Source organism: Onthophagus taurus, chromosome 10 (genome assembly GCF_036711975.1).
Source record: "Onthophagus taurus isolate NC chromosome 10, IU_Otau_3.0, whole genome shotgun sequence".
Classification (NCBI taxonomy): domain Eukaryota; kingdom Metazoa; phylum Arthropoda; class Insecta; order Coleoptera; family Scarabaeidae; genus Onthophagus; species Onthophagus taurus.
In genome coordinates, this window is record NC_091975.1 from 3,865,508 (window position 1) to 3,890,534 (window position 25,027).

General features: G+C 32.5%; 5 protein-coding genes across 9 annotated transcripts; 4 read left to right on the top strand and 1 right to left on the bottom strand.

Moving 5' to 3' along the window:
• Positions 1-1,318: 1,318 nt before the first annotated feature.
• LOC111428227 (protein atonal-like) lies at positions 1,319-1,795 on the top strand. Its single transcript, XM_023063666.2, has one exon. It carries the CDS (start codon positions 1,320-1,322, stop codon positions 1,701-1,703), a length of 384 nt encoding a protein of 127 aa, XP_022919434.2. The 5' UTR covers position 1,319; the 3' UTR covers positions 1,704-1,795.
• On the bottom strand, positions 1,748-6,234 carry LOC111428201 (synaptic vesicle glycoprotein 2B-like). 2 transcript variants are annotated; one of them, XM_023063639.2, is made up of 7 exons: positions 5,139-6,234; positions 4,639-5,085; positions 4,155-4,584; positions 3,627-3,856; positions 2,581-2,743; positions 2,411-2,526; positions 1,751-2,012 (listed from the first exon to the last, which is right to left on the bottom strand). In XM_023063639.2, the coding sequence occupies exons 1-7, from the start codon at positions 5,200-5,202 to the stop codon at positions 1,954-1,956; spliced, it is 1,509 nt and encodes a 502-aa protein (XP_022919407.2). In that variant the 5' UTR covers positions 5,203-6,234; the 3' UTR covers positions 1,751-1,953. The 2 variants fall into 2 exon arrangements, with proteins under 2 accessions (XP_022919408.2, XP_022919407.2); XM_023063640.2 differs by lacking the exon at positions 2,411-2,526 and having other exon boundaries at positions 1,748-2,012.
• On the top strand, positions 6,233-13,585 carry LOC111428198 (kinesin-related protein 4). 2 transcript variants are annotated; one of them, XM_023063636.2, is made up of 8 exons: positions 6,233-7,710; positions 9,081-9,154; positions 9,379-9,667; positions 9,912-10,856; positions 10,912-11,233; positions 11,314-11,442; positions 11,501-11,910; positions 11,958-13,585. In XM_023063636.2, the coding sequence occupies exons 1-8, from the start codon at positions 6,792-6,794 to the stop codon at positions 13,499-13,501; spliced, it is 4,632 nt and encodes a 1,543-aa protein (XP_022919404.2). In that variant the 5' UTR covers positions 6,233-6,791; the 3' UTR covers positions 13,502-13,585. The 2 variants fall into 2 exon arrangements, with proteins under 2 accessions (XP_022919404.2, XP_022919405.2); XM_023063637.2 differs by having other exon boundaries at positions 11,967-13,585.
• A 1,987-nt stretch (positions 13,586-15,572) lies between these two features.
• On the top strand, positions 15,573-17,923 carry LOC111428202 (leucine-rich melanocyte differentiation-associated protein-like). 3 transcript variants are annotated; one of them, XM_023063643.2, is made up of 4 exons: positions 15,573-15,838; positions 17,066-17,293; positions 17,350-17,489; positions 17,542-17,923. In XM_023063643.2, exons 1-4 carry the CDS (start codon positions 15,803-15,805, stop codon positions 17,828-17,830), a joined length of 693 nt encoding a protein of 230 aa, XP_022919411.1. In that variant the 5' UTR covers positions 15,573-15,802; the 3' UTR covers positions 17,831-17,923. The 3 variants fall into 3 exon arrangements, with proteins under 3 accessions (XP_022919411.1, XP_022919410.1, XP_022919412.1); XM_023063642.2 differs by lacking the exon at positions 15,573-15,838 and adding an exon at positions 16,193-16,404; XM_023063644.2 differs by lacking the exon at positions 15,573-15,838 and adding an exon at positions 16,295-16,404 and having other exon boundaries at positions 17,077-17,293.
• Positions 17,924-18,339: 416 nt separating this feature from the next.
• Positions 18,340-24,520, top strand: LOC111428200 (CIN85 and CD2AP related). Its single transcript, XM_023063638.2, has 3 exons — positions 18,340-18,829; positions 18,890-19,375; positions 21,317-24,520. The coding sequence occupies exons 1-3, from the start codon at positions 18,826-18,828 to the stop codon at positions 22,657-22,659; spliced, it is 1,833 nt and encodes a 610-aa protein (XP_022919406.2). The 5' UTR covers positions 18,340-18,825; the 3' UTR covers positions 22,660-24,520.
• The last annotated feature ends 507 nt before the right edge of the window (positions 24,521-25,027 follow it).

Sequence of the window (25,027 nt, forward strand, 5' to 3'; positions counted from 1 at the left end):
CGAAAAGTATTTCTAAGACAACCTACAACTACAAAGAATAGTTAGCAGAAAATATCACTATATTGCATATTTTTATTGAACTAAAACTAGAACTAACACTAGACCTAGAACTAGAATCGGCTAAACCCGAATGCTTCTAGTTCTAGGTTAAGACGGTATTAAATATGCATAAATAAATCTTAAATAACTTTAAATTTAAACAGTATCGCACGATCTCTTACTTTTTATTACTCCTTTTCGTCGGGTTTTGTAACCGGTGGTTTTGCTCCTGAATATATAATTATTGAGATCGCGTGGGAGTGCAATTAAGAAAGTCGGCCAAAAACCGATCGCCTAATTCTCGGTTATCATTTCGTTACGATGGGCAGCTTTCAGTCTTTTCGCGTGCTTTCCCCAAATTATCGATCAAAGCCCTCTTCTTTTTCAACTTAGATTTTCGTTTAACATTTTTGGTGTTTTTGTCGGAATTTATTTAAAACTTGTTGAACTAATTTTCGATTCGCGTACATCGTTCGCCAATTAGGTTTCTTCGTCGGTAGTTAGCGCACATGTTATGGCGCGACGTCACCTGCGCGGCACGTGCCGTTTTCTAGAGGGAGTTAGAGTCACAGGTGGCAGACGAGCACCACCCCGCGACCAACCCTCGAGCAGCAATTGATGCCGGATTTGGGTCATGAAGTGCGCGCGCCTTCTGTCATAGGAATCTATCTAAAAATTTAAACTTTATTTTGTTATTTGTTGTTATTATGGTTGTTTCAAGCAAATAGTTAGATAATAACCTTATTACCAATTTCCGGAAATATTATTTTTTAAATTGTGGGGGTCGCAAACAAAGTGGGTAATTTGTTAATTTTCTTAGTTTAGAAGCATAATGTGCCTTGTCATCACCGTGTCGCCAATGTTGGAACCACACAAAAGTACCTGTAAAAGAGAAGACGGTGTCCTTTGAAGATTTTGATAGTTTGCGACGGTCATCAGTCCAGTGACAGGGTTTGAGGTTAATTGACCTGGAGATTTCTTCGCTCGGCAAACAAGAATCGGAAGTTGCGGTTCGGACACACCATTTTATTACCACCGTAGTCCTCTTGGTCATCTGTCAAGTAGTGAAATTTTGATTAAGGACAACACAGACGACGCCCTTATGATACGGAGGAGGGCCGACCATATGCCATTTTGTGTGCCATTGGAGGTCTCGTGCGCAACTCCACCAGAAAATCAACCCAATTTAAAATAGTGGGGGAGAAAATCTTGTATAAAATCAAATTCGGGGTAGATTTTTACTCATTCCTTAGTTTGAAACATAAACTAAATTTTTAAAAATGGATTATCAACAAGAAGTTTATAGTTGTTATAATTACATGTACGTTGAAGCCAACACTCTGGATTGGAACAACAGTTCATTGGAAGGATTTGAAAATTCAAGTGTGAAAAGTTACGATAGTTTGGAAGATAATTTAAACGATTCTACCGAATTGGGGGCGAAAAATAATAAAGTTTCTCCGGTGGTTTTAAGAAAAAGAAGATTGGCAGCTAACGCTAGGGAACGAAGAAGAATGCAGAATTTAAATAAAGCTTTCGACCGATTAAGAACTTTTCTACCGCAATTAGGACAAGATAAGCAACTTTCAAAATATGAAACCCTTCAGATGGCCCAAAGTTACATTAACGCTTTATATGAATTACTAGATCATAAAAAAAATTAATTATAATTTATTTTTAAGAAAATTAAATTAATTTCTTTGTTAAAATATTTCTTAATTTATTAAAATAATAAAACATAATTTTTTAAATAGAATTCGTTTTTTTTACACCAGGAAAAGAAATCGTTTACGAATACATTTTTTATAAATAAAACTAGGTCGTCGACTGAAAAACATGATGAAAATTATTTTCGTCTTTCTGGATTGGATATTTTCGCGTTTTTCCCTCGTCGATTAAGATGCATTTCAGATGTCATTCCATCATCGGTTTCCCTTTGAACTCCGGCAGGAAAAACGCTAATACTGCTGCAACTGAAAAACATGTTCAAAATGAGACGGTTGTTGTTGTTGTTTTTATGACCGTAATATGTTGAAAGTTTGATTGAAAACAGTCGATTGCGTTCAAAAATACAATCGATGTTTTATAGATTTAACAAGAAAGTTGTGAAAATTAAACAATATTATATCAAGTAAGACCCGATCGGGACGCTTAAAATTTTTGAGTATATAAACAAGGGAATGTTATTTTTCGTGCATATACGTTTTAGTGTATAATATATAGCGTCTGTTTGGTTTTGGGCCAAAAATAGCGTCCGGAGCCGTTACTATGCCAGAATTTTATACACATCACAAATTTTGATAGCCCAACAGCCTCGTGGCCTTACAATTTTAATTTAATATAAAACCAGAGGTTTACTAATTTTACTAACCTTCCATAAAAACACCGGCCATAATCATAAATGTGTTACAAGGTAGGTCCAAATATCGCTTTATAAAAGCCAATACGATTTTTGTTATAAATTGTATTTCGCCCATTGCAGTTCCTCTATTATTTATAATAAATCAAAAAGAGGTATTAATAAAAAAAATTTAAGATTACCTTAAAGCCGTCGGAAACATTTCAATAATAGCTACATTTATTATTGAGTCTCCAAAACTTGATGAAATTAAATAAATTGAACCCAAACCAATTTTAATAAATAAATGATTATTTGTAAAACCAATTGCAAGATTACATGATCCAGATATTATATAAGAAACAGCTAAAAATATAACAAAATAAATATGTCAATATATATATATCTAGGATGGTTCAGATTTCAAACAAAAAACTTTCACATTTTATTGACCATGTTCTTGTAAACAAAAGAGGAGCCTACAGTATCATAAATGTAAAAACCTACAAAGGTGCTGACTGGAACTCTGACAAGTGACCATCATTTGGATAAAACATCGACTTTAGAGAGATATTTTAGCCAAATATCCAACCACCACGAACTGTTTATACCTCTATATCAAAAAGTCGTACAATTGACAACGATTTAACACCAATCTTCCAAACACTCTTTGGACTGAAGCAAGTGAGAGCATTTTTTAACTTAGCCCATTTAACACCAAAGGGACGCTACTCTTTATGTCGTCGCAGATGGTGGCGATCACACCAGGTCGACAAGGAAGTCTTGGTTAAACTCCATAAGGCAGCAGTTGCTAACCGGATAGGATTTTATGGTGGCTAAAGAATTAATGAACATAACCCATAATTTGTTTGCTGAATATATATAAAAAACATAGCGCAGACTTGTGCATTAGTCATCACCAGGTTTGCTTTGTGCATTTGTCCATTTTGCTATTCATCATTGTGTTATTTTGGCAAGAATCTTAGTAATGTTTTCTGATTAAAATCTAAACCACAAAAAATATTTCATGCACATGGAGCTATCACGTATGTCAGGGACCAAAATACTACTATTACAACGTCACCAGGTTTCTGCATCCAAGAGTAAAAGTCAGAAACTCACAGATGACTAATCTGAGGATCGGCGCGGATCTTGAAGTGCCTGAATGCAGCTCCACATGCTTCATTTTGGTTTATTTATACGTAATAGCTTCTTGTCCATGAAAATATATATAAATAAAACTTTTTACCAATTAAATATTTTCTTTTAATCCTGTCAATTAAAAATATGGCAAATATTTGTCCCAAAATAATATTCGGAATCAATAAAAGAAAATCTCTGAAGACAGCACTTTTCAAATTAACATTACAATCTCCCGTTGCAGTAAAGTTTTCCAAAGAAATCATATCGGTTTTAGTCAATTGACAACCATGGGTTTGCGAGATCACCTTGTATATCCACAAGTGCGTGATGAAGATGCTGAAAAAAAGAAACACGCGCGTTCGCTTTCAATTCGAAAACAACCACTTATCTTTTCCGGGATCGTCGATTTGTTTGCGCAAGTTGTTCGAAACGCAAACACGTAAACACGGAACGTGCACGTACACGCGCGAAATGTAGGTCTCGCACGGTGAAGTCCCCTCCCGATGAGGGCTGCTAATCCAAATAAACCGATTTTGCTGACGTACAGTGTTGATCGTATAGATTGATAGATTTTAATTTTAGAATTTCGAATACTACTTAGTGTATACAGATTTATAAATTCGCGTTAACTCACCCTCCAAAAGTAACCGTTTTCATATAAGAAAGAGTTAAAAGTCGAAAAATAAATTGTTTTCCAACTAAAATTTCTAAACCTCTATAAACAGTTTTCATTAAAGCACAAGCATGTTCCATATAAATCCTCATAGGCATATTCCTATAAATTCCATAATCGGTAATTTGTTGATTAAGGTTAATTTCATTTATATCGAAATCCTCGGAATTTTTCGAAGTATTAATTGCGTATATCTCTTTTAAAACACTTAAAGCGTCCCTGTTCTTTTTGCAATACAATAAATATCGAACGCTTGGTTTCAGCAAACCCGAAATGCATCCTATGATGATACTTAAAACACTCGAAATTGCTATCATTATTCTCCAAGTAAAAAATCTTGCGTCTTTTGAATAAAATTTTATTGCTAGCGGCGTAAAAGACCAAACACCAACTATTAAATAATAAAACTGATTAAAAAATAAATAAAATTGTAAGATTATTTTACCAACTGAGACTATATAACCACATGACCACCACAAATCTAATAACGTTAAAACAACTCCTCTTCGCCTTTTTGATAATGATTCAGCAAGATTTACTCTCATTACGATTGTATTCGTTGATAGAGATGATCCCAAAAATAACGTAAAAAAACTTAGGAATAAATAACTATGAACAAAACTACTTGCTAATGTACTAGCAAAAATTAAAGCGCAAAGAACTGGAATTAAAGGTTTCTTCCCGAAGATATCACTTACTGATAAAAAAACAAAACTCCCAACTGATTCTCCGATCGAGTAAACAACCCCAATTGAAATCATCATATTTTCAGAGAGAGGTAAATCGCAAGCCATTAATGGTATCGAAAGAAAAAACGTGGTTAAGATTAGAGATTCTGAAAAACTACATAATCCAGTTAAAATTATTGCGAATTTTGAATAAAGACCAAATCCTGAAAAAAAAATTAATTAATATTTGTAAATATTATATTTATGTTTGTTTTACCAGTTTTATGGATTGCTTTTTCTATGTTATTGATATCGCGTGGAACAACTTGAACAGAGTTCATTTTTAAAAATAAATTATGTCATGTTTTTAAATTTTGATTGAACAAAAATTATTAAGATAAAAGTTTGATACAAAATGCGTCATTGTCATTTTTTTGAAATAAGTCAAAAATAATCAATATTCTTAAACTCATTATCAGAAAACAAGACTTTAAAATACATTAAGATAATAACACAGTTTCGCAAAAAATAATTGAAAATGAAGTTGTCTAACCTTGCTTTTTACATGAATAATGTATAAAAAGGGGTTGGATTTGAGTTTTTTTTTGGTCATCGAAGAGATTTCTTGTTTTTGATTGATTAAGGGTGCTTGGAACAACATCGGTAGCTATGGACTAATGAACCCCCGGATGGGCGAGTTTAGTGGTTAATTTTAAACGTCGACTAAAACAAATGAGTTTTACCCTTTTAGGGTTAAAAAGTTAAACGGCGAAATCAATCATCGTATTCAAAAATGATTTTTTTTTAAATTAATTTCTATCAAACTTCTACACCATTTCTTTGAAATCGGAATTAAATAGGAAAAAAATAGACCACACGCGATGTTCGAAGCTGCTACCGTTTCTGCTACCAAAAAAATCAATTAAATATCATAAAGCATCATATAGCACCAATTTAAAGAATATAATTGATTTTGATTATTGGAGTGTTATTATTGACTTCCTGAGTGATTATGAATTAGTTTTTTTGACCGCTTGTGGTGAACCACCCTCGAAGATCTCGATGTTAAATTTCAAAGACCTCATGCTAAGTGCCAAAAATTGTGGCGAATCGACAATAAAAGAAACGCGACCGGGGTGTATTGTTTTCATTTTCTAAAAAGATTCGAGATCTTTTGAGGTTTTAATTCGACCAATTTATCTAAGTTCCTGTAACAAATTCTTACTTCTAATAAAAAAATTCTTCAAAAATCAAATTTCATATTTCTCAAGAGGTCTAAAAGAGACAAGAAAAAGGGTCGCTTAAAAATGCGATCTCCGCCCACCTGAGAGGAGCTATCAATTACTTAAAGAGGCTTTAACCTGGACTAAGGATCACTGTTATTAGTAAAAAAATAAATGGAGAACCAAAACGGATATCGCTTGATTCGCGTTCTAAACGTCCAACTCCTTTCAATCCAATTGACAGGCTATTGTAATTACCGCTTGTCTATCTTGATAACAAGGGCGAGAACAAAAAGCGAAGAGTTCTAACGCATTTTTGAAACTGCAACCGAGAAGGGAGGAGATAGGGCTTTAGATAAAAAAGGCGAAGAATAGCAAGGTGTTCGAATACAACGTTAATTGTTTAGACGAAGTATTATATTATCCTTTAGTAGTAGCGTAGTAGTATTTCTGCAAAAATGTTGAGTACTACTCGTCGTTTCTATATCGGTACGATCGAGACGTTGGTGAGCATCGCGATGCCAGTAGCGTCCCGACGCCTCCCACCGCAGCATCCAAGTTGCTGGTGTCTCAAAAGAACTGTTAAGATCGGTTACGTGGCGATTTATGTTTAAGAAATACATCAAAAATAATTGTAAATAAAGGAAATGTTGGTGAACTTGATAAAGTTTGTGTAGAAAATGTGAAAAAGTAAGCACTTCAAAAAAATGAGTAAAAATCCAGAAACGTCCACCACGCCCTCATGCTCCATGAGTAAATCTTCATCCATGGAACACGTGGGTCAACACCACCACAAAAAATCAAAGCGAAAATACAGCAAAATCAAATTACCAACGCCACCACCCGATCCACATCAAGAACACGAAGGGGATTACAAGAAAAGTCAAGATGTTTTGGAATATTTAGAAACGTTGCAAAAGATTAATCCGAACGCGCAAAACTTGATGAGGGTGAATTCGATTTTTACTCCAGCGATTGCAACCGAAGACGCTTTCGATCACCTAGAAAAGTTATATAAATTAATGGAACAAATGATATTGTTAAGAGATCAAAATGCAAAACTTTACCGGAGAGTGCGCGATTTAGAACATTTAAGAAACCTTCAAAACATGCAGAAATACCTGGAAGAAAACGAATTTAACGAAGTCGATACGGCTTTCGCAGAAAACCTTTTAGACACAATCTTAAGCGATACCAAAAGAGATCCGAAACTGCCAAAATCCCACCACCATCAAAACCAATTTCGATTTAGACAATCCTTATTGCGTCGTCAGAGAAACCGAAGTAACTCGGTTACTTTGGAGAAAAACATCGATATGGATCGATTGAGGGCTTCTTATAGAAGATCCTCAGCTTTAAGTGGACCGGATAAGAAAATTTCGAAATGGACCAGGGTCAAAGCCGCTTTCAAGTGGGAAAAAGCCAGCCAAACGGTTAGCGATGTGAAATCGCAGGATAGCGGGATCGGAGGGATGCAACCTGTTAATTTTGAGGTTACCAGGTATTTAAGGGTACCGTCAACATCTGAAGATCCGGGAATTAGTCCGTGTGATTCGGGAGCTGCGGAAATTTCAACACCGGGAACTATATCTTCGGCATCTTCTACAGAAGATGTTTTTTGTCCGGGTAAAATTTATTTATGACACTGTATTTCATTAAATATTGCAATTATATTAACCTCAGATATGAATGGACATTATTATCAATATTATTTACACAATTATTACTATTTTTGAATGTAATTGTAGGAGTATGATGAGGTTGATCTCGATTCTCGGAGAAATTGAGGAATATAGCATAGACGTAATGAAAGCGTGTTGCTTGGTCAGAAATTAAGTTACATTAACTAATTAGTGAGCATATGCTTTGCAAAATCTTGAAAGAATTAGATTGGGATTTTGGAATGTTGTCTTTTTTAGGTCTATTAATTCTGTCCTGGCCTCAACACCTTCCCCATCATCTATCAACATCCTTCATGTTCCTTCAACATTGCCATACATAATAAAATTAATTTTGGCAATTAGTACATTACCTCCAATTTTATGCCTGAGCTAGACAAACAATGTCTAGGTAATAAACGTCAACGTCACGATTTATATAGTTTTCTATGATTTGATTCGTTAGCCGATCCATGACATAACCATATCACATTAACTATACTTCACTACTTCCTGAATATTAGATTCGATGACTGACAGAGAAATTGTAGCCTTAATCTCACTCTAAATCTAAGTACAGTGTAATAAACGCAAGACTAATTCTCAAACATACTGTTTAGTTGATGATGTTTACTTTTCACTTATTTATTTTTCAACTCTAATCTATTACACTTAGTTATGCATTATGCCCAAAAAAGAATAACAAAGTGTAGATGAATAATAAAGTACAGTTATAAATAGAGGTTAATTTTAAATGTAGAAAAGGTTTAATTGCGTTTTAAACGTGCTGCTGTCGAATTCCAGATACTAGCTTCAAAGACGAAAACACGTCTATAATTATCGTATAAAATCGCGGAACGAAAACGGTTGAGGTTATTAATAATTTTCCAAGTGCGATTACAAAAGGCACGTTTAGTGTGTTATTCAAAATTAAAATTAAAAAGTATTACTATGTAAAAGAGTATGCATAATAATTTATTTAAAGTAATTTTTAGTTTGGAATTTTTAGTTCATTATCAAAGGTCCATTACCAAATTTAAATTGAAACTCTTTATGGGTCACCAAGAGAGTGAGATGTTTGTACGTTTTGGCGAATTCCATTTGGAATAGAAATAGAGCTTCCTGGACGTTAAATCAGCGCCCGAATCGGTTCATTCTTCGGTGCCAAGCAGGAACCTCAGCAGGAAAGCATTTGAGACAGCTAGTTGCCGCTGGCCCGGTGCTAATTTTAGCGGGAATACGATGGACTTTAAAAATACACCCGCACCACTCTTCTTGTTACCTATCACAAATTTTAAAACTCAAAAAAATCTTGCTAAACATTTGTTTTCGTTTTAGGGCGTCGCGATCCAAGAGATGATACTTCAGATGATGACCAATCTTTTACGTTAGATTACATTCCAAATTTAAAGGTAATTATTTTAATCAACGAATATAAAAACGAAAAGAATGTTTAAAATATCCATGTGTTACTTAGCCTAGTAACGGAAGACGTAAACGCATATATTATGAATGCCACTTTATTTCTGGACCCAACAAACTAAAAATAGAACGCTCACTGTTTCCCTTTCAAAAACTGAAAACTTAACTCCACTTCTAGATTCGTTTACTACTTAATTTTTTTCGTCCTCATTAGGACGACCAATCCAAGTCTCCAACACCCGGAAAAAATCTTCACCGAACGACGTGGGCCAGAATGAAAGACATCATCCAACCAAGAAATAGCTTGAAAAAAAGAAAACGTCTAAGCGTTAAAAGCGACGATTCCAGATTAGAAGATGCGATGCTTAGCGACGAAGATGTGTTTGAATCAAAAGATTCAAAAAGTCCACTTCCAAGTCCCAAATCGTTAAACACCCCAGGTTTTGAAGTCGAACATTTTCCTTTCGTTGAAGTTCAAACTCACGATGATCAACATCAAATTGGTAAATAATTTTTATTATTTAATTATCTCCCTGAAATACATTTACTCAAAATCTTGACCTAGTTATTTAATCCTGCTAATACATGCAGACAAATATCTCGGATTAAGTTGTTATGTAGGTAAAAATAAGTATAGATTTTATTGTAACCGTCTAAAAATATGTCCTATGTGACCTTCTAAAAGTAAAACAACCCGCTAAAAATATCATTAAAAAAATAAACGTTTCAAAAAAAATTTGTTTCCAGAGCAAACGACTCCAAAACTTGAAAATTTAAGCAAAATCCAAGAGGAAATCCAAAACAATTATCGGGAATTACAAACAAAACTAAGTTTGGAATTCCAGGATAAAATGAACGAATGGGAAAAATCAAAACAACATCAGCATCAGCAACAACAAAGTTGTTCGAATTCACCAAATAACACTTCAGCCACGTTATCGTTAGAAGAACAAAAGGAACAAGCTTTTAAGAAAAAAATGGAGGAATGGGAAAAAATTAAAGGGCAATCAAAACATAGCGGTATTCAATTGCAAAGTGAAGAACATCTCCCGTTGGAATTTCGAAAAAAATTACAAGAATGGCAAAAAATTAAAAAAGGTGATACTTCTTCAGTCATTTCTGGTAGTCCAAAGAAAAAACTTGGAGACTGGCCAAAATGGAAATCAGTGAGTGGTCAAAGACCGCCAGAACTTGGTCCACTCGAAACACAACATCTCTCGGAAGATTTTATGAAAAAATTAGAAACCTGGAAACAAATAAAATCAAATAGTTATTCAAACGAAGATGATTTGAAAGAAAATAAAACACCCAGTCCTAAATTAATGAGGAAAGATGGAGGATCTGGACGGCAAAGTAAAAAGATTAAAGAACAAACTGACAAAGGTTTACAATGGGTTGAAAAGGAGTTAACTAAAATTGAACGGGAACAACAAAGATTGGAAAGAGAACGACAAAAATTTTGGGAACGTGAAGAAAGATTAAGTAAACTTCGTCGATCTGTTATGGGACCTAATAATAAACAAAATATTCTGGTTCAAACTCCGTGTGGTTTTTATCGATTTGAAGGAATTTCGAGAAAATTTACCCAAAAACTTTACGAATGGGAGAAAGCCCAAGGAATTGGACCGGAAGCTTCAACATTTGCGTTATTAAGTAACGCATACGTACCAACAATTAATTTATCTAATAAACGTAAAAAATATTTCAAATAATATATATTCCTTTTAATAATCTTTTTCCAATGCAGATGCACCACCACCTCGTTTAATTAAATGCAAATCGGCGGACAGCGTAATGAACTCTGAATTAAATTTAACTCATCCACTTCTAAGTCAACAACCTTCGAGTTTATCTTTAAACGACGTTGAAAATTTAGAAAAAGAATGTCTTCTAAATAACGTCTCATCAGTACCTGATATAAGATTGAATCATTTGGATGAAACGGACGAACCGGGGGCTGTTATCGTTGAAGTTGAGGATATTATCGAAGAAACTGCCAGCCCGTTGGAATTTTTTATGGATAAGAAGCAAATCCCGGTTTATCAACATCAAGAAAAACCTTTGATGTGGTATGTTTTAAAAATAAAAAATTAAAGTAACTTTCCTTTTCTAGGTTATGAATTATAATAAATTCTGTAATTTTATTTAGTGAAGGAGCATCCAAAATAGCACCAAAAGTACGAAGAAGTGAATCAACTAGAGCCCAAAATAATTATAATTTAATCGAAGACGCAATCGATCTGTTAAAACTCTTAAGTGAAAACGAGGATGACATAAGGTCTTATTTTAGTAATATAACATCTCAATTTGAAATGTTATTAATAAATTATTTTTAGATTTCGTGAAAATCAACTTGAGTTAGAATCAGACGATCCCCTACAAATCGAAACATTAAAAAGTCTTTACGTTCTTCAATCAGAAACTTCCGGAAGATTGATTGAAAAACTCGTAAGATTACAAGAAGCCAACAACAAGGTGACCTCGAGTATATCATCGTCAACAACGCAAGACGGTGATTTATCTCAAGGACATCAAATGAACGAAACTTTAGATTCCGTACAAGATCTTTCGGTTGACGTGTTACATTTAGCGGAAAATTTACACACAGATTTTATGAACAGAAACGCTGTTTATGACCCAACCGATTCAAATAAAAATTATCCCAATATTCTTTTAATGTTGAAAAGTTCGAATGGAAAAATTTTGGAACTTAGACGAGTTTTAAGTTATTTATGTGCAGCTTCAGGTAAATATTTGTCTGTGTTTTTTTATTTTTCTTTCACTTTATTTTAGATTCTACAGCTCCAGGAAGAAAGAAAAAGTTTCAAAGAAGTTCAAAAGGTTTTTTACGTAAATTATCATTAAAAGATAAAAAATTATTAAAAGAAACTGTTGATGACAGCGATCAAGATTTAAGCGCACAAATAGCTCAAGGCGCTATTAAGAAACGTTATAGGTACAAACAGCGTGGTTATTCAACGAAAACTCTTGATGGAAGTGATGATGAAGTGATTGAACAAAAAAGAAATAATAAAAAAAATCGCGAAATTGATGGCATTAAATTAGATTTGGACGTAATTCAAAAAGTTGCCGTTCCAACACACACAAATTACGTAAATGTTGAGAGTGATCAAAATGACGAGAAAGAAAAAGGTTCAACAACTCCGGTTCAAGTTTTTGTTAAAACAACACGCAAACTATTTACACCTTTAGTGACTAGTTCATTCGCTGGGGAAAATGTGAGCCCCCAAAGTGTGCAAGAAAAAATAGATGAGTCTCAAATTTCTTCAAAACCTCCAATTTTACCATCACCGACAACCCAAAGAAAAATCAGCAAAGAAATTTCACCAAATATTAAATTAATGTTAGCGAGATATAATCAAAAAATTCACGAACACGAATCATCAAATTTAACAAAATCTTTAAGCAGTGGATCGTCATCACCAATTTGGAGATCACCAGTTACAGAGAGAAGAGTTAAAAATCAAACTGAACGTTATCAACAAGAATTAATACGACTATCATCGCCTTTAATAAAAAATAAAGGCGATTTTGTACAAAAATCAGCGAGTGTTAGCGTTTTTAATATCCAAAGAGATCTTCAATCAAAAGATACAACAAAAAACATTTTAAAATCAGTAAGCGCGTGCGCTTTATCTCCAAACGATAATAAACCGAATTTATTAAAATTAAATTTAGATACAACTAAAAGCAATCAAATAATTTCTAAAGATAGTCGAAGTTATAAATTGCAAAAAGCGAAAGAAGACTTTTTTAATGCCCCCTTATGTCCAATGTCGGCTCCTGTACTTCAAGATAACCCGGAACAAGAAATAAAATATCCCGAAAGAAATCGATTAAGTCAAATTAGTGTTGAAAGTGAATCAAGTTCAGAAGTAATCGAAGGATTATTAATTAAATCAGCTTCCGTTGGAATGATTAGTGTTGATCCGGAAACTTATCGCCAAATTAATCCTGAAATTCACGGTGGGGGTTATGTTTCTTTACCAAGAGATACAAAAAAAAGAAAAGAAGGTCTCATGTCAAATTTAGCATCAAAATTTAGAAAAGTAAAAATGAGAAGAACCAAAGATACCAAAGGAAATAAAATGAATACAATTTCAACTTTATGCCGACAAAGTTTAGTCGTTGATATCAATCCAAGTTTGGGTAGTCAAGAAACTTTAACTGCCGAAGAAGCCGCTGGTCAATTAAGAAAAGATAGTTTAACAGTTCCGAACGATTCAAGAGGATCATCTTCGGGGGATACATCACCTTCAACTTCACGATCGGGAAGTTGGATCAAAAAACCACGACTTTTTAAACCAAAACAATAAAATTATAAAAAAAAGAAGAGCATTTAAAAAAAATTGTTATCGAATTTAAAAATTATTGTAATAATAAATTTTTATTAAATTTTTTGTTTGACTTTTCCATTCGGTAGCCGAGCGCGATTATTTTCGCATCTGCGGTTACACGAAAACTTACAATCTCGTGCCATACCGCCCCTAAAATGAGTTTTTGATTGAGGGATCCTCTCCATCCAAGAAAACGACGAGACAACGCAGGAGAAGATTAAAACGAAGAGGAACACGAACGCGATGTGAAGAAGAAAATTCGTGTTATTTTGGCCTGCGGTTCCAATGACGAAATGGCACACCGGAAATAGACATTTCATTATAGTGCGATTTTTTTTGTGGATTTTTTTTGTCGCCGGCCTAAATCGAACGTGTGTCTGTCGTCTTTGGAGACCACACAACTTGATTTAGTAATGATATAGGTTTTAGAATGAAAATAATAATTTACTAAAAAGATTAAAAAATTGTTTCCCTAAAAAATTATTTTTAAAAAAACAAAATAAAGCACCAACATTGTATATCGCCATCTAGTGGATTTGATGAAATTAATTTTAATCTTGCAAACAAAACGTAACTAATTATGATTGTGCCGTTGAAAAACAGATGACGCCGCTAAGTTTAAAATATATTTTTAACCTTCCACTACTCGCGCTTATACAGTCACACGTAGCGGACTCTGAGCAAAAAGACATGAAAACATTTTATTTTCCCATTTGGTAGTTAACCCCTCATAATTGTTGAAAGAATTAAGATACCGGGTTTTGGTTTATAATGTCATATATCCTATCTCTTTTTATGGAGTCATAGGTTTGCCGAATGCCCATGACGACGATAAATAGCTGGTCAATAGTGGATCTGCCTCACCTGAAACCTGCTTGATAATCACCAATGATGTCCTCCGTGTATATCTGTATTCGTGTACACACTAGGGAGATTCCGCGATAGTTTTTGCATGTTAGTTTGTCTCATTTTTTGTGAACTGAGATGATAACACTCGTTTTTCGGTCCTGGGGATCTTTTCTTCGTTCCATATGTTAACTACATATTAAGATGCTAAGAGTTCTATATAGGCTGTTTTATATAGTTCTATAGCTATTCCATCAAATCCAGATGATTTATTGTTCTTTTGGACTGGCTCGACTTCCTATAATGTAGGTAGTTCTATCAGAGGACGGTTCGCCTGTTGTTGCTGTTGTTCTGGTTGTTGTTGCTCTTGTTCTTGTTGGTGGGGAATTTCTTCTGGGTTATCTGGGTTTCCGAGAAGTTGTTGGAAATATTCTTGCCATGCTTGTTTGGTGTTTTCCATATCTACGATTATACTTCCAGTTTTGTCTCTCATCAATGTGATGTGGGGTTTTTTAAAATTTCTTTCCATCTCTTCTACCTGATGGTTCAAATATTGTCGTTTCTTTCTTCTACATATCTTATTAGCTTTTTCCTCGCCTCTTCGAATTCTTCTTTCCTTTCTCTTGTTTTTTGGTGCACATATTTTCTATGTAGCATGTAATTTTATTTTGTTCCAGTGTTCTTCTACTTCATTTTCGTTGATCTCTGGTATCTCGGGCTCCTTTAATCTTTCCAAATTTAGTTTTGTTTGACATTTTCCTTTTTTCTAATTTTTGTGTGTTAATTCTGCATCTAAACTTGATCTGTACCAAGAGATGGCTTGATACGCATGACATCTCCCTCCTGCTCCTCACATCCATTATACTTTTATCGAGCAGGATGTGATCGATCTGATAGGTGGCTACTCTACCTGGGGAGATCCATGTTTTTGTGAATGTTTACTCTTCTGTAGAGGTTACCATTCCTTAGCCGTTTCGTTATAAGCAATCCTGTTAGTTTAAATTATTAATTATAGTAATTAATTGACTCAATAATTATGAACCATACGTACCAAGTAACGATGTTATTACTTAACAAACTGTAAAAATAAACCTTGTGTTTATCTTAACTCAAATTAGAACAATGTTTATTCATACCCGTTTACTGATAATATTTATCGGATAGGAAGATTTACGAAGAAATGTTATTAAATTACTTAAACGCCTTTCATTAGTTTCATTAACTAAAAACGATCCAATCCATCATTTCCGTTTTTGTTTAAAACTCCATTAAAACTTTTTTGTTTTATTTTGAAATTTAATAACAACTTTTTTTTCAATACAGATCGATTTCATCATATCTATTACAAATTTATAGTAATAATAGCAGTAGTGATATAGACGGAGTAAATATAAAGTGAATTTCTACAATGTGAAGGAAATTGTTGACGCTACGATGATACGTGAAGGAATTAATTATTTGGATACAAGGGTAAGTGCATATAAAACAACTAAAGGAAATAATATTGGAAAATAAAATTTTCTATGACTAAATAACAAAAGATAAAAATTGTAGAATTCTTTTAATTAGATTATAAAGACGAGTAAAGTCAATACCAGCACTGAATGCAATGTAAAGGGTCAGTGTCGTTCGGTGAACTTCTTCATAAAGTCGTAAAGAAAAATAATTCACAAAAAAAAATTTATTTACAATAAAAACCTTGTTACCAAGTGAAGTTGTTATTGTTATTAATCTTGAACGATATCAAAATTATCAACGAGTTATTACAATTCTTCTAATTAATCCAAGGATAAATTTCAATAAACGTCTTTGAGATATAAATTTTTTTTTGAAATATAAAATCCCGTTTCTGATACTAATTAATCGTTATCAATTTTTTTAAAATGTCGGGTCATCGAAGACAGACAGTTCTCCTGCGAAGGAGTTATTCGATAAATGTCGTGAGTGAAGTTGGTGATAATAATTCAATTTTACGTAGACAACAAAGTTTGTTAAGTTATAAAATGGAGGTAACGAATGGAAATTCCGAGGAAAGGGTAAAGATTATTGAGTTTTAAATATTCTTATCTATAACATTAAGAATGTAAAATTATATTCTTAAATCTATATGCTGTACAATTATTCGTGCGTTCAAATATTGTGCGTATTATTGAAAACAAATATTGAATATAAATACTGCCTCAGCCGGAAGCAACCTCGGCTTTGAAATAGGGAGTGATACCTCGCGGCATGAGATTTCAGCTTATTTGACACGAATGATATCATAGATATGTATATACACAATTTTTCAGGTTGTAATCGCAACCAAATATTGATTAAACGAATACTACCTCGGCCGCAAGCGACCTCGGCTTTGAGGCATGATACTAATACTATTACATACGAATAATATCAAGGAAGTTGTTGGCACAATTCAATTTGCCCAAAATAATTTCGATGTCTCAAATACATTTTCTTCCTGCATTTCGATCGCTATTCTTCTCTATCCTTCTTCTGTTAAGACTCGATTAGAAACAGTGTGTCTGATCCTTCGAATTCAGGATGTATCTGACCTTCTTCTATGTTGGGGTACATATCCAAGATCGACATTGTCTTCGATAATGGACTAAATATATTTCTGTATAAATCTCTCGTTTGGAACAAAAATAATTTATTTTTAGATTTAATTATTTAAGTTTTTAATTTTCATGTTTTTAGTTATGTTACAGTGGTCAAAAATGTCATAAAATTCCAGAAACTTTGGTGAAGTTGTACGGAGCAAAAGTGTACACATTGGACCTAAGTTTCAACGAATTAGTAACATTGCGTGGTTTGGAAGGATTTCCTCTCCTTAGAGAGTTGATTCTGGATAATAATCAACTAACCGACAACATAATTTTACCGTATATGCCGTATTTACAAACTCTTTCCATCAATAAAAATAAAGTAATTATTATAAAAACAAATATTAATTCGTAATAAGTTTTACTTTTTTGATGTAGATCACTGATATCGAAGGATTATTAATTAAAATAAGACACAATCTTCCTGCAATAAATTATTTGAGCCTTTTAGGAAATAAAGCTTGCCCAAACCAGCTTTCGGATATATCGAACGATGAAGAGGATTATCAAAGATACAGGTCAATTAATAAATGAATCATAAAAATTTCAATTTTTTATTCATCTTTTTAGATATCACGTTCTGTATCATCTACCAAAATTAAAGTTTTTAGATTCAAGCAAAGTAGATGATTCGGAGCGAATCGAAGCTTCGAGAAGGGGAAAGTTTATGAAAATTGTTAAACCGAAACAAAACGAATTGGGTGGAGACAATTTGAGCCCGATTATTTCTAATTATACACCTTTGCCCAGAACCATTAGAAGTCCAAACGACCATAAAGGAATGTACAGTAAATGTAAATATAAATACACAGGGAAACATTCCGAAGGAAATCGTTTCATATCAAATAATGATCTTTAGGTTTTAAACTTTGCAAGTTAAAGTGTATCTGGAAAATATGATCTGAATAATTATTTTAATGATTTAAGAATTAAACTTTATAATATCATAAAATATTGTACTTTTATTGTTATTAATGTATTATATTGAACTAAAACTGCACTAGACTAGATCTACAAAGTTTTGGATTTCGTCGTACAGTTAAACAGGCTTTTAGTTATCTGTATTGTGTATACAGCATTTCACAAATATTAATATTTAATAGAATTCTTATTATTGTCTGTCAACAACAACCTAAATATGTGTATCTATAAACAAGTTTGTATTCTTTTAAATATTGTCATTTGAAACAGGTAACCATCAAAAGATGGCGCTAATGCGAAATTATAAATTCAGTGTATTTATTGTGATTAGAAAAATGTATAATATCCTTCAATTTATATCTCAGTTTGTTGATAAACACTCCTTTTAAATATAACAAATCGCGTAATAAACTGTTCAAAATGTAATTTTTATCTGAAAGTAAACATAAACTATATGAAGGAAAGCTTTGATATCTCCTCTCTTAAACAAACAATAACGAAAGAGAATAAAGCCGCAATTCGATTCTTCAATTATTTGCTGAAACTAAAAGATGATTTTATAAAATGACTCACATCGATTAACAAACCCATAAACTCGTCGCAGAACGTTTCCAAGAAACCGTTATTATGATGACAGGTTACGTCATCCGGTAAAAAGCGAAATGTCAACAAACCTAGTGATTTTTATCATTTCAGAGACGTTCAGTTGGTAATAGGTGTACGTAGTAATAAAGGTTGGTTTATTTCGCTGTGAAATGTTTAAGGTTTTTCCACGATAAAAATCACCGTAACTTTTCTTTTATTAACAAAGAAAATTTCCCCTTTTTATGTTAATAATGGTCAAAAAAGAATCGTCTTAATCAAACAATAAAAATAATCTTTACATATTTTTTTTAATTAAAATTCGGGAAGAAGAATACAATAAGATAAAAAATGGGTAAGAAATATATTTGTAACTAAATTCTACACGATTTTAAATGTTAATCAATTATTGTAGGTGAAATGCTTGTTGAAAATGACTATATAGGTCAACTACCTAACGAGTTAACCTTAAAAAAAGGGGATATAGTTAAAGATGTGATACAATGGTCCCCGGAATGGTATAAAGGTACTATAAACAACAAAAACGGTCTTTTCCCAAAAAGTTGTGTGTCCACATTAAAAGATTCAAAAGACAACGTTATTTTACGTCATCACAAAAAAGAATCTGGCAGTCGGCAATGTCGAGTTGTCTTTAGTTACAGCCAAGATCATGAGGACGAGTTAAATTTAAAAGTGGGAGATGTAATTGATGTTTTGGGCGAGGAAGAAGAGGGTTGGTGGAGAGGAGTTCTATATGGAAAAGAGGGTGTGTTTCCCTCAAATTTCGTCGAAGAGATATCACAACCAATCAAAATACCTACGATGGGTAATCCAGAAAAAAATATTGGATCAACCGCCGGAGAAGTAGAGGCTAAATCTCCTTCGTTACCTCCCAAACCAGGTGAGTCAACCATAAGAATATATAAATTTGTTGATATTTTGGATTATAAGTTTAGGAATTAATATTTGTTTGAGATAAGATAAAAAAAGATAGAGAGAATAAAGTGTGTTTTGTTAATATTAATGTTAACAAAACTCATCTCTATTAAAAATAAATAAATAGATAGTTTATAAATTAAATTTTTAAGAAATTATTTTATTTAATTTGAATTGTTTAATTCTTTTGTAACTGATGTTTTAATTAATTTTTAGATTTATTTTGTGGTTAAAATAATTTTAGCACTACCCAAAATACCATCATTTGATTATTAAGGAAATTTTCCAAATATACTTTATATTCTTTGCCCGAGCTTATCCAGACAAATGAATCTTTAAAGACGGAGCAACCCAACCCATGGAACTAATATTTATTTTATTTAGAAGTCCCACCAAATTCCTTTAGTTTCTAATCAAGCTCCATTCTCAAGTTCAACATTGTTTCGCCAGCACATATCTGTCAGATCATATTTAAGTTATACTCTTTGACAATTTGTATTCTTTAAATTAATGTATTATTTGAATGCAAAGCAAGAGACCAAGAGGAAGGTTATCAAAACAATGGGAAGACACACAACAACTAATGACCGTAAGAATTTGGAAGGGAGTAGCTTCTACTTCTGTAATAAAACATTTATTATGAATTTATCTACTACTTCCTCATTGTATGATTCATATGGCTACTAATTAATGTATAATACATTTCATGGTTGTGTTTCGAAGAGGACGTCGAAAATATACAACATAATGTCGTTGTACGACATGTTAAAACTGCGTTCGAAACTAAGTTTACAGCTTGACCTAATTAAGTATTGATTATAAACTATCCTTTATTGTCCCATTCAGTATACAGTACATAATATACAACTTACACACTAATGCCCCCTCTTCCTCCTCTCCCTCGTCACCTCCACCATCTATGCTCTCCCATTTACACACCCAATACTTATTCGCCTTCTCTTCATTCCTGCATCGAAATCGCGCAATCATACCTCTTCAACCTAAACACGCTGTTCTTGTTTTTCCACATATTTATATCTACTGTCCAACTCTTCCCACAATATTGACCCTTCCCTCCTCATTTTTTGTATATCCTCTATTGAGTATCTTGCTCAGATATAATATTCCCTTCTTTCTTGTTGTTCATACTCTCCCCAATAATATTCCCTTCAAACTGCTCTTCCGCTCCAACTTATCCTTATACTTTATCACCCTCTACTTATTTCCACTCTCATCTTCTCCAGCTTCAACTCTCACTATCTATATCCTGGTGTCTCCTTGCTTAACCCCAAAACACCTTCAATATTCTCCTCCATCATCTTGTGTCTTTTCTGTCCCCACGAGTTTTTTTTTTGTAAACCAAAAAAAAAGGCCGTCTTCCCTGCTGGCTTTCCCCTTTTCAACCATATCAGCATCTTCAACAATTCCTCCATCTTAATTTCCCCTACATCTTTCTTCCCCAATCTTAAGTACCTTCTTATCAATGTATTATTATCTCATCTAATAGACATTGCTTGGAGTTTTAAAACAATTTAATTCTAAACCTAGGAGGTTCATAAATGAGCCCTAGACTCACAAACCTCAAGTACACTGTGTTAATTAATTATCTTATTATATCTTTGTAATAGCAATACTGTGATATTGGTTGCATACTTGCAATGATGACGTCGGGTAGGATAATTAAATAACACACTGTATGTAATTTAACAATTCGGTGATAATCGATCAGTTGAGTGCAATACTTTGTTATGACATAATTGAGTAAGAACTATTCCTATGAATTTTGGAAATGTTGAACTTTTTTATGATTTCCTTATGAATACTTTAAAATAACAAACCAAAACTCTTATGTTTTGGTTCCAATTAAGAGAAATAATAAGATTAATAAAAAATGGTTTAATTGCAGTGAAAACACTATGCGAAGTCAAATACACCTATAAAGCTCAAAACGATGACGAATTAACGTTAAAAGAAGGAGACTTGATCACGTTAATTTCAAAAGATGGTGTTGATGCTGGTTGGTGGAGAGGCGAGCTAAATGGCCGAGTTGGTGTTTTCCCCGATAATTTCGTGGTTATTATCCCAACAACGTCGACAACTTCAACAATGCCATCAGATGAAAAAGAGAAAGAAGTCATCTCAAAGCCATGGATTTCGCCAGATTCTACAAAACCAATATCCCAAAGATCTTCAATAGATTCAAAAGCGGGTGATATTTCCAATAAACATCCCCCAGTTCCAGCTAAGAAACCCAATGTTCCCATTAAGAAAAGTCCAAGTTCTGGAGGTGGAAATATATTTCAAGCCCTTAGAAAAACATTGGAAGGAATCGATAATAAAAAAGATGTTGTAGATGGTGGGGTTGGCAGCAAAAATAAATTGGAGATGAGTAAAAATAGTAACAAAGCAAAACGGGAGGATGAGAATCAAAATGCGTTTGATCAAGTTGAAAGGAATTCTCTTTTAAAAGATGTTCGAGCTGGAAGGGCGAAACCACCATCGAGACGACCTCCAACGAACACAAATAAAGAGGAGGAAAACAAGGAAATTTTGAATGATGATGATATCCCCCATGAAACACACGAAATTAAACCTCAAGTGAGGGAATGGGAGCGACACAAAGCGCCGTGGTTAGAAGAAATGAAGATAAACCAAGCGAAAAGATCATCTACTTCTCCCGGACCAGAAATTAGAAAAAACATTGAAATGGAGGACGTTAAAGTGGTACCAGAAAGAGAAAGTCCTCAAGATATGTCGAAATCAATGCCCGCATTGAGTTCAAAAAGAATAAAATCGCCATTAGAAAAAATAGAAATTGAAAAATCTGATCATCATCAAAAAGATCATCATCATCACCATCATCACGCAATAAAACCATCGATCCCAAGACTAAAATCAAATGAGGCATCTTCCCACACAGATTCTAATTTAAGTAACAATTTAAATCATAACGTAAATTATAAGAAATCGGAAGTAATCGGTAAGTTAACGGAATTACCACCAAATAATGTTGCGAATAATGGAGAGACGACGATAAGTTTCACACAATACATCGAGTTAGCCCAAAAAGTTGAGGTTTTAGAACGATTAGTGGAAAAACAAAATGAAATGATCGCCCAACATCATTTAATGCATCAAACGCAAATCGAAGAATTGCGAGTTAAATTGTCTGCGGAAATTAAAAAAAGGTTGATTCTTGAGGGCGAATTTGAAAAGATTACTTTAACGCGGGAACATTTAAATATTTAAAATGGAATTTGTAAAAATCCGCAATTTTTTATTACTTTTTGTATATTTCAGGTAAATATTTTTATATATTTATATATCACTTTTTTATTCATTAAATTAAAATACTGAAGTGCTTAAAATTGATTAATTATTAATTAAACAAGCTATGTGATTTTGGAAGGTTGATGATGAAACACTAAATATTACAGCTATTTTATCTTTTTCTCACACATATTAAGCGCTAAATATCAATTTAATAAACAAATATTTAATGGAAATACCGAAAGTTTTTCGAAAACTTTTTTATTAATTATGCGTTATGATTAATTATTTTAAATAATAATCCTGTTACCTGATAATAATATCTATCTTATAAAACCATACAAATCTACTCGCATCTCATGATTTTAAAAAGCGATTAAAAAGGCTTCTATGTAACCGAAATGTGATTAATTATTCCTCTTTTTTTTTTAATGTTTAGAGTGAATCAGAATGTGTAATTAAATTATTTGGAGTATTAATATCGGTAATATAAGCTAATAAAAATCGATAATGTTTAAAATTAAAGGGTATAGATTTACTGTAAATTTTTGATACATTGAATTTGAATCTTGGAAATGTTCTGTTATGAATTAAATCACTGTATTTGTTATTGCCCTACTCAATTGGACCATTTAGATCTTTTTTTGTTTTGGTTATCAATTTTTAAAGCAAGTACTGCATTTTGGTTCTGTTATTATTTTTTTAATCATCTGTTTAATTTATCTTATTAATTTTTATTATATAATTAAACTGTTTTTTAATTTTCTGTGCCACATTTTATTTCCAACACTTCCCTGTATATATGGCGCAGTATTTTCCTCTCAAAGGTGCCGAATAGCCGCATAGGTGTTTTATACATTCGATTATTTCGCTGCAGATGGCTACATTTGACCGAAACTAGTCTCATGTATTCAAATAATAACAAAGACAAGTTATTATATCAGTTGTTGTTGGTTATTTTAAATTGTTTATATTTATTATTCCAAATAATTTTTACACAATCATTATGATTCACTTACTACAATAACTCTTTTTAAATGTCTTTTTTATGTATTAAAGAAACGCTCATTAGTATTAAAAGTAAAGTGCGTATAGATGTGAAAATATATAAAACCATATTATATTAAATAATATAATATATATAAACTAAAAACGCTAAAATCCCGAAATGAATGAGAATGTATTTTTATAGCCAAAACCTATTAATTATAAATTATCTCTGTTATAAAGATGAAAATTTGAATTATTTAAAGTATAATATTGATAACAAAAATTAAGAAATGATTAACCGGATTAAATTCGTGTTAAATTGTATTGAAATATTGCAGAAAATAACGTCACATGTCTTATATTATTTAGAATAACCAATATTTAAAAAGTATTATTAATCTAAGAATATAAAATTTGAAGAAAAGAACGGTCTATTCCAAGGTACTAATTGTTAGCTCTTAATTTTCCATTTATGTGGTAGCTATTTACAAAAATATAAATCGTATAAAATAACACGAAAAGTTGTGAGAGAATTTAATTATTAATATTATTTTGTAAGTATCTAAACGAATTTTTTTTTACATTAGCATGTTATGGTACTAAAACTAAACAATTAAATGTAAGGTTTTCAAAAACATAAGTTATTCTTTTTTGTATATTTTTGTTCCGCGTAACGTATAGAGTGTATATCATTTACAAGAACTAAACATTCCAATTTTTTTTTACAAAACATTTAGTCAGCACTTTATATGTACATAATTATCGTGTAAGATATAATTAAAAATGGAATGCAAATTGTACTTAGAGTTGTTGATTATAATTAAAAAATATAGATGAAACCATAAAGAAATTAATCGTTTTTAAAAACCCTCATATTTCATTTAAAAAAATTTAAAAGACAAACTGTTTTGGAGTGGGGGAAACACACCTGTTGTGCGGACAATACCATGACGTCAGAATGAGGTTTTCCTCCCTCGTGTCGCCATGGAAATGGATGCGCCAACATGAAGAAGGGTGGAAAATTGAGAGGGTACGTTTTAGTTAGTACTTGGCTGGCGGTCGAAGTTTAAACAACGCCTCGCGGCGAAAATAAGCACGCATTCTCGATTCGAAAAGAGAAATACATAGTTTTGTATTGTTTCATTGAATTAATTAAGGTTTTTGGAAAGGTGATTAAGTGGAAATTGGAACTATAAAATGTCGAAAAACAATTGTATGTGGAATTTAGTTTTAAATTATACTTAATACACAAGAACTTAATTTAACTTGCATTAAAAGATTAGCTTAATTAAAAGATTGGGGAAATTAGATTGCATTCAAAACTTTTCAATTCAAAATACAACTGATTCTTCTTTCT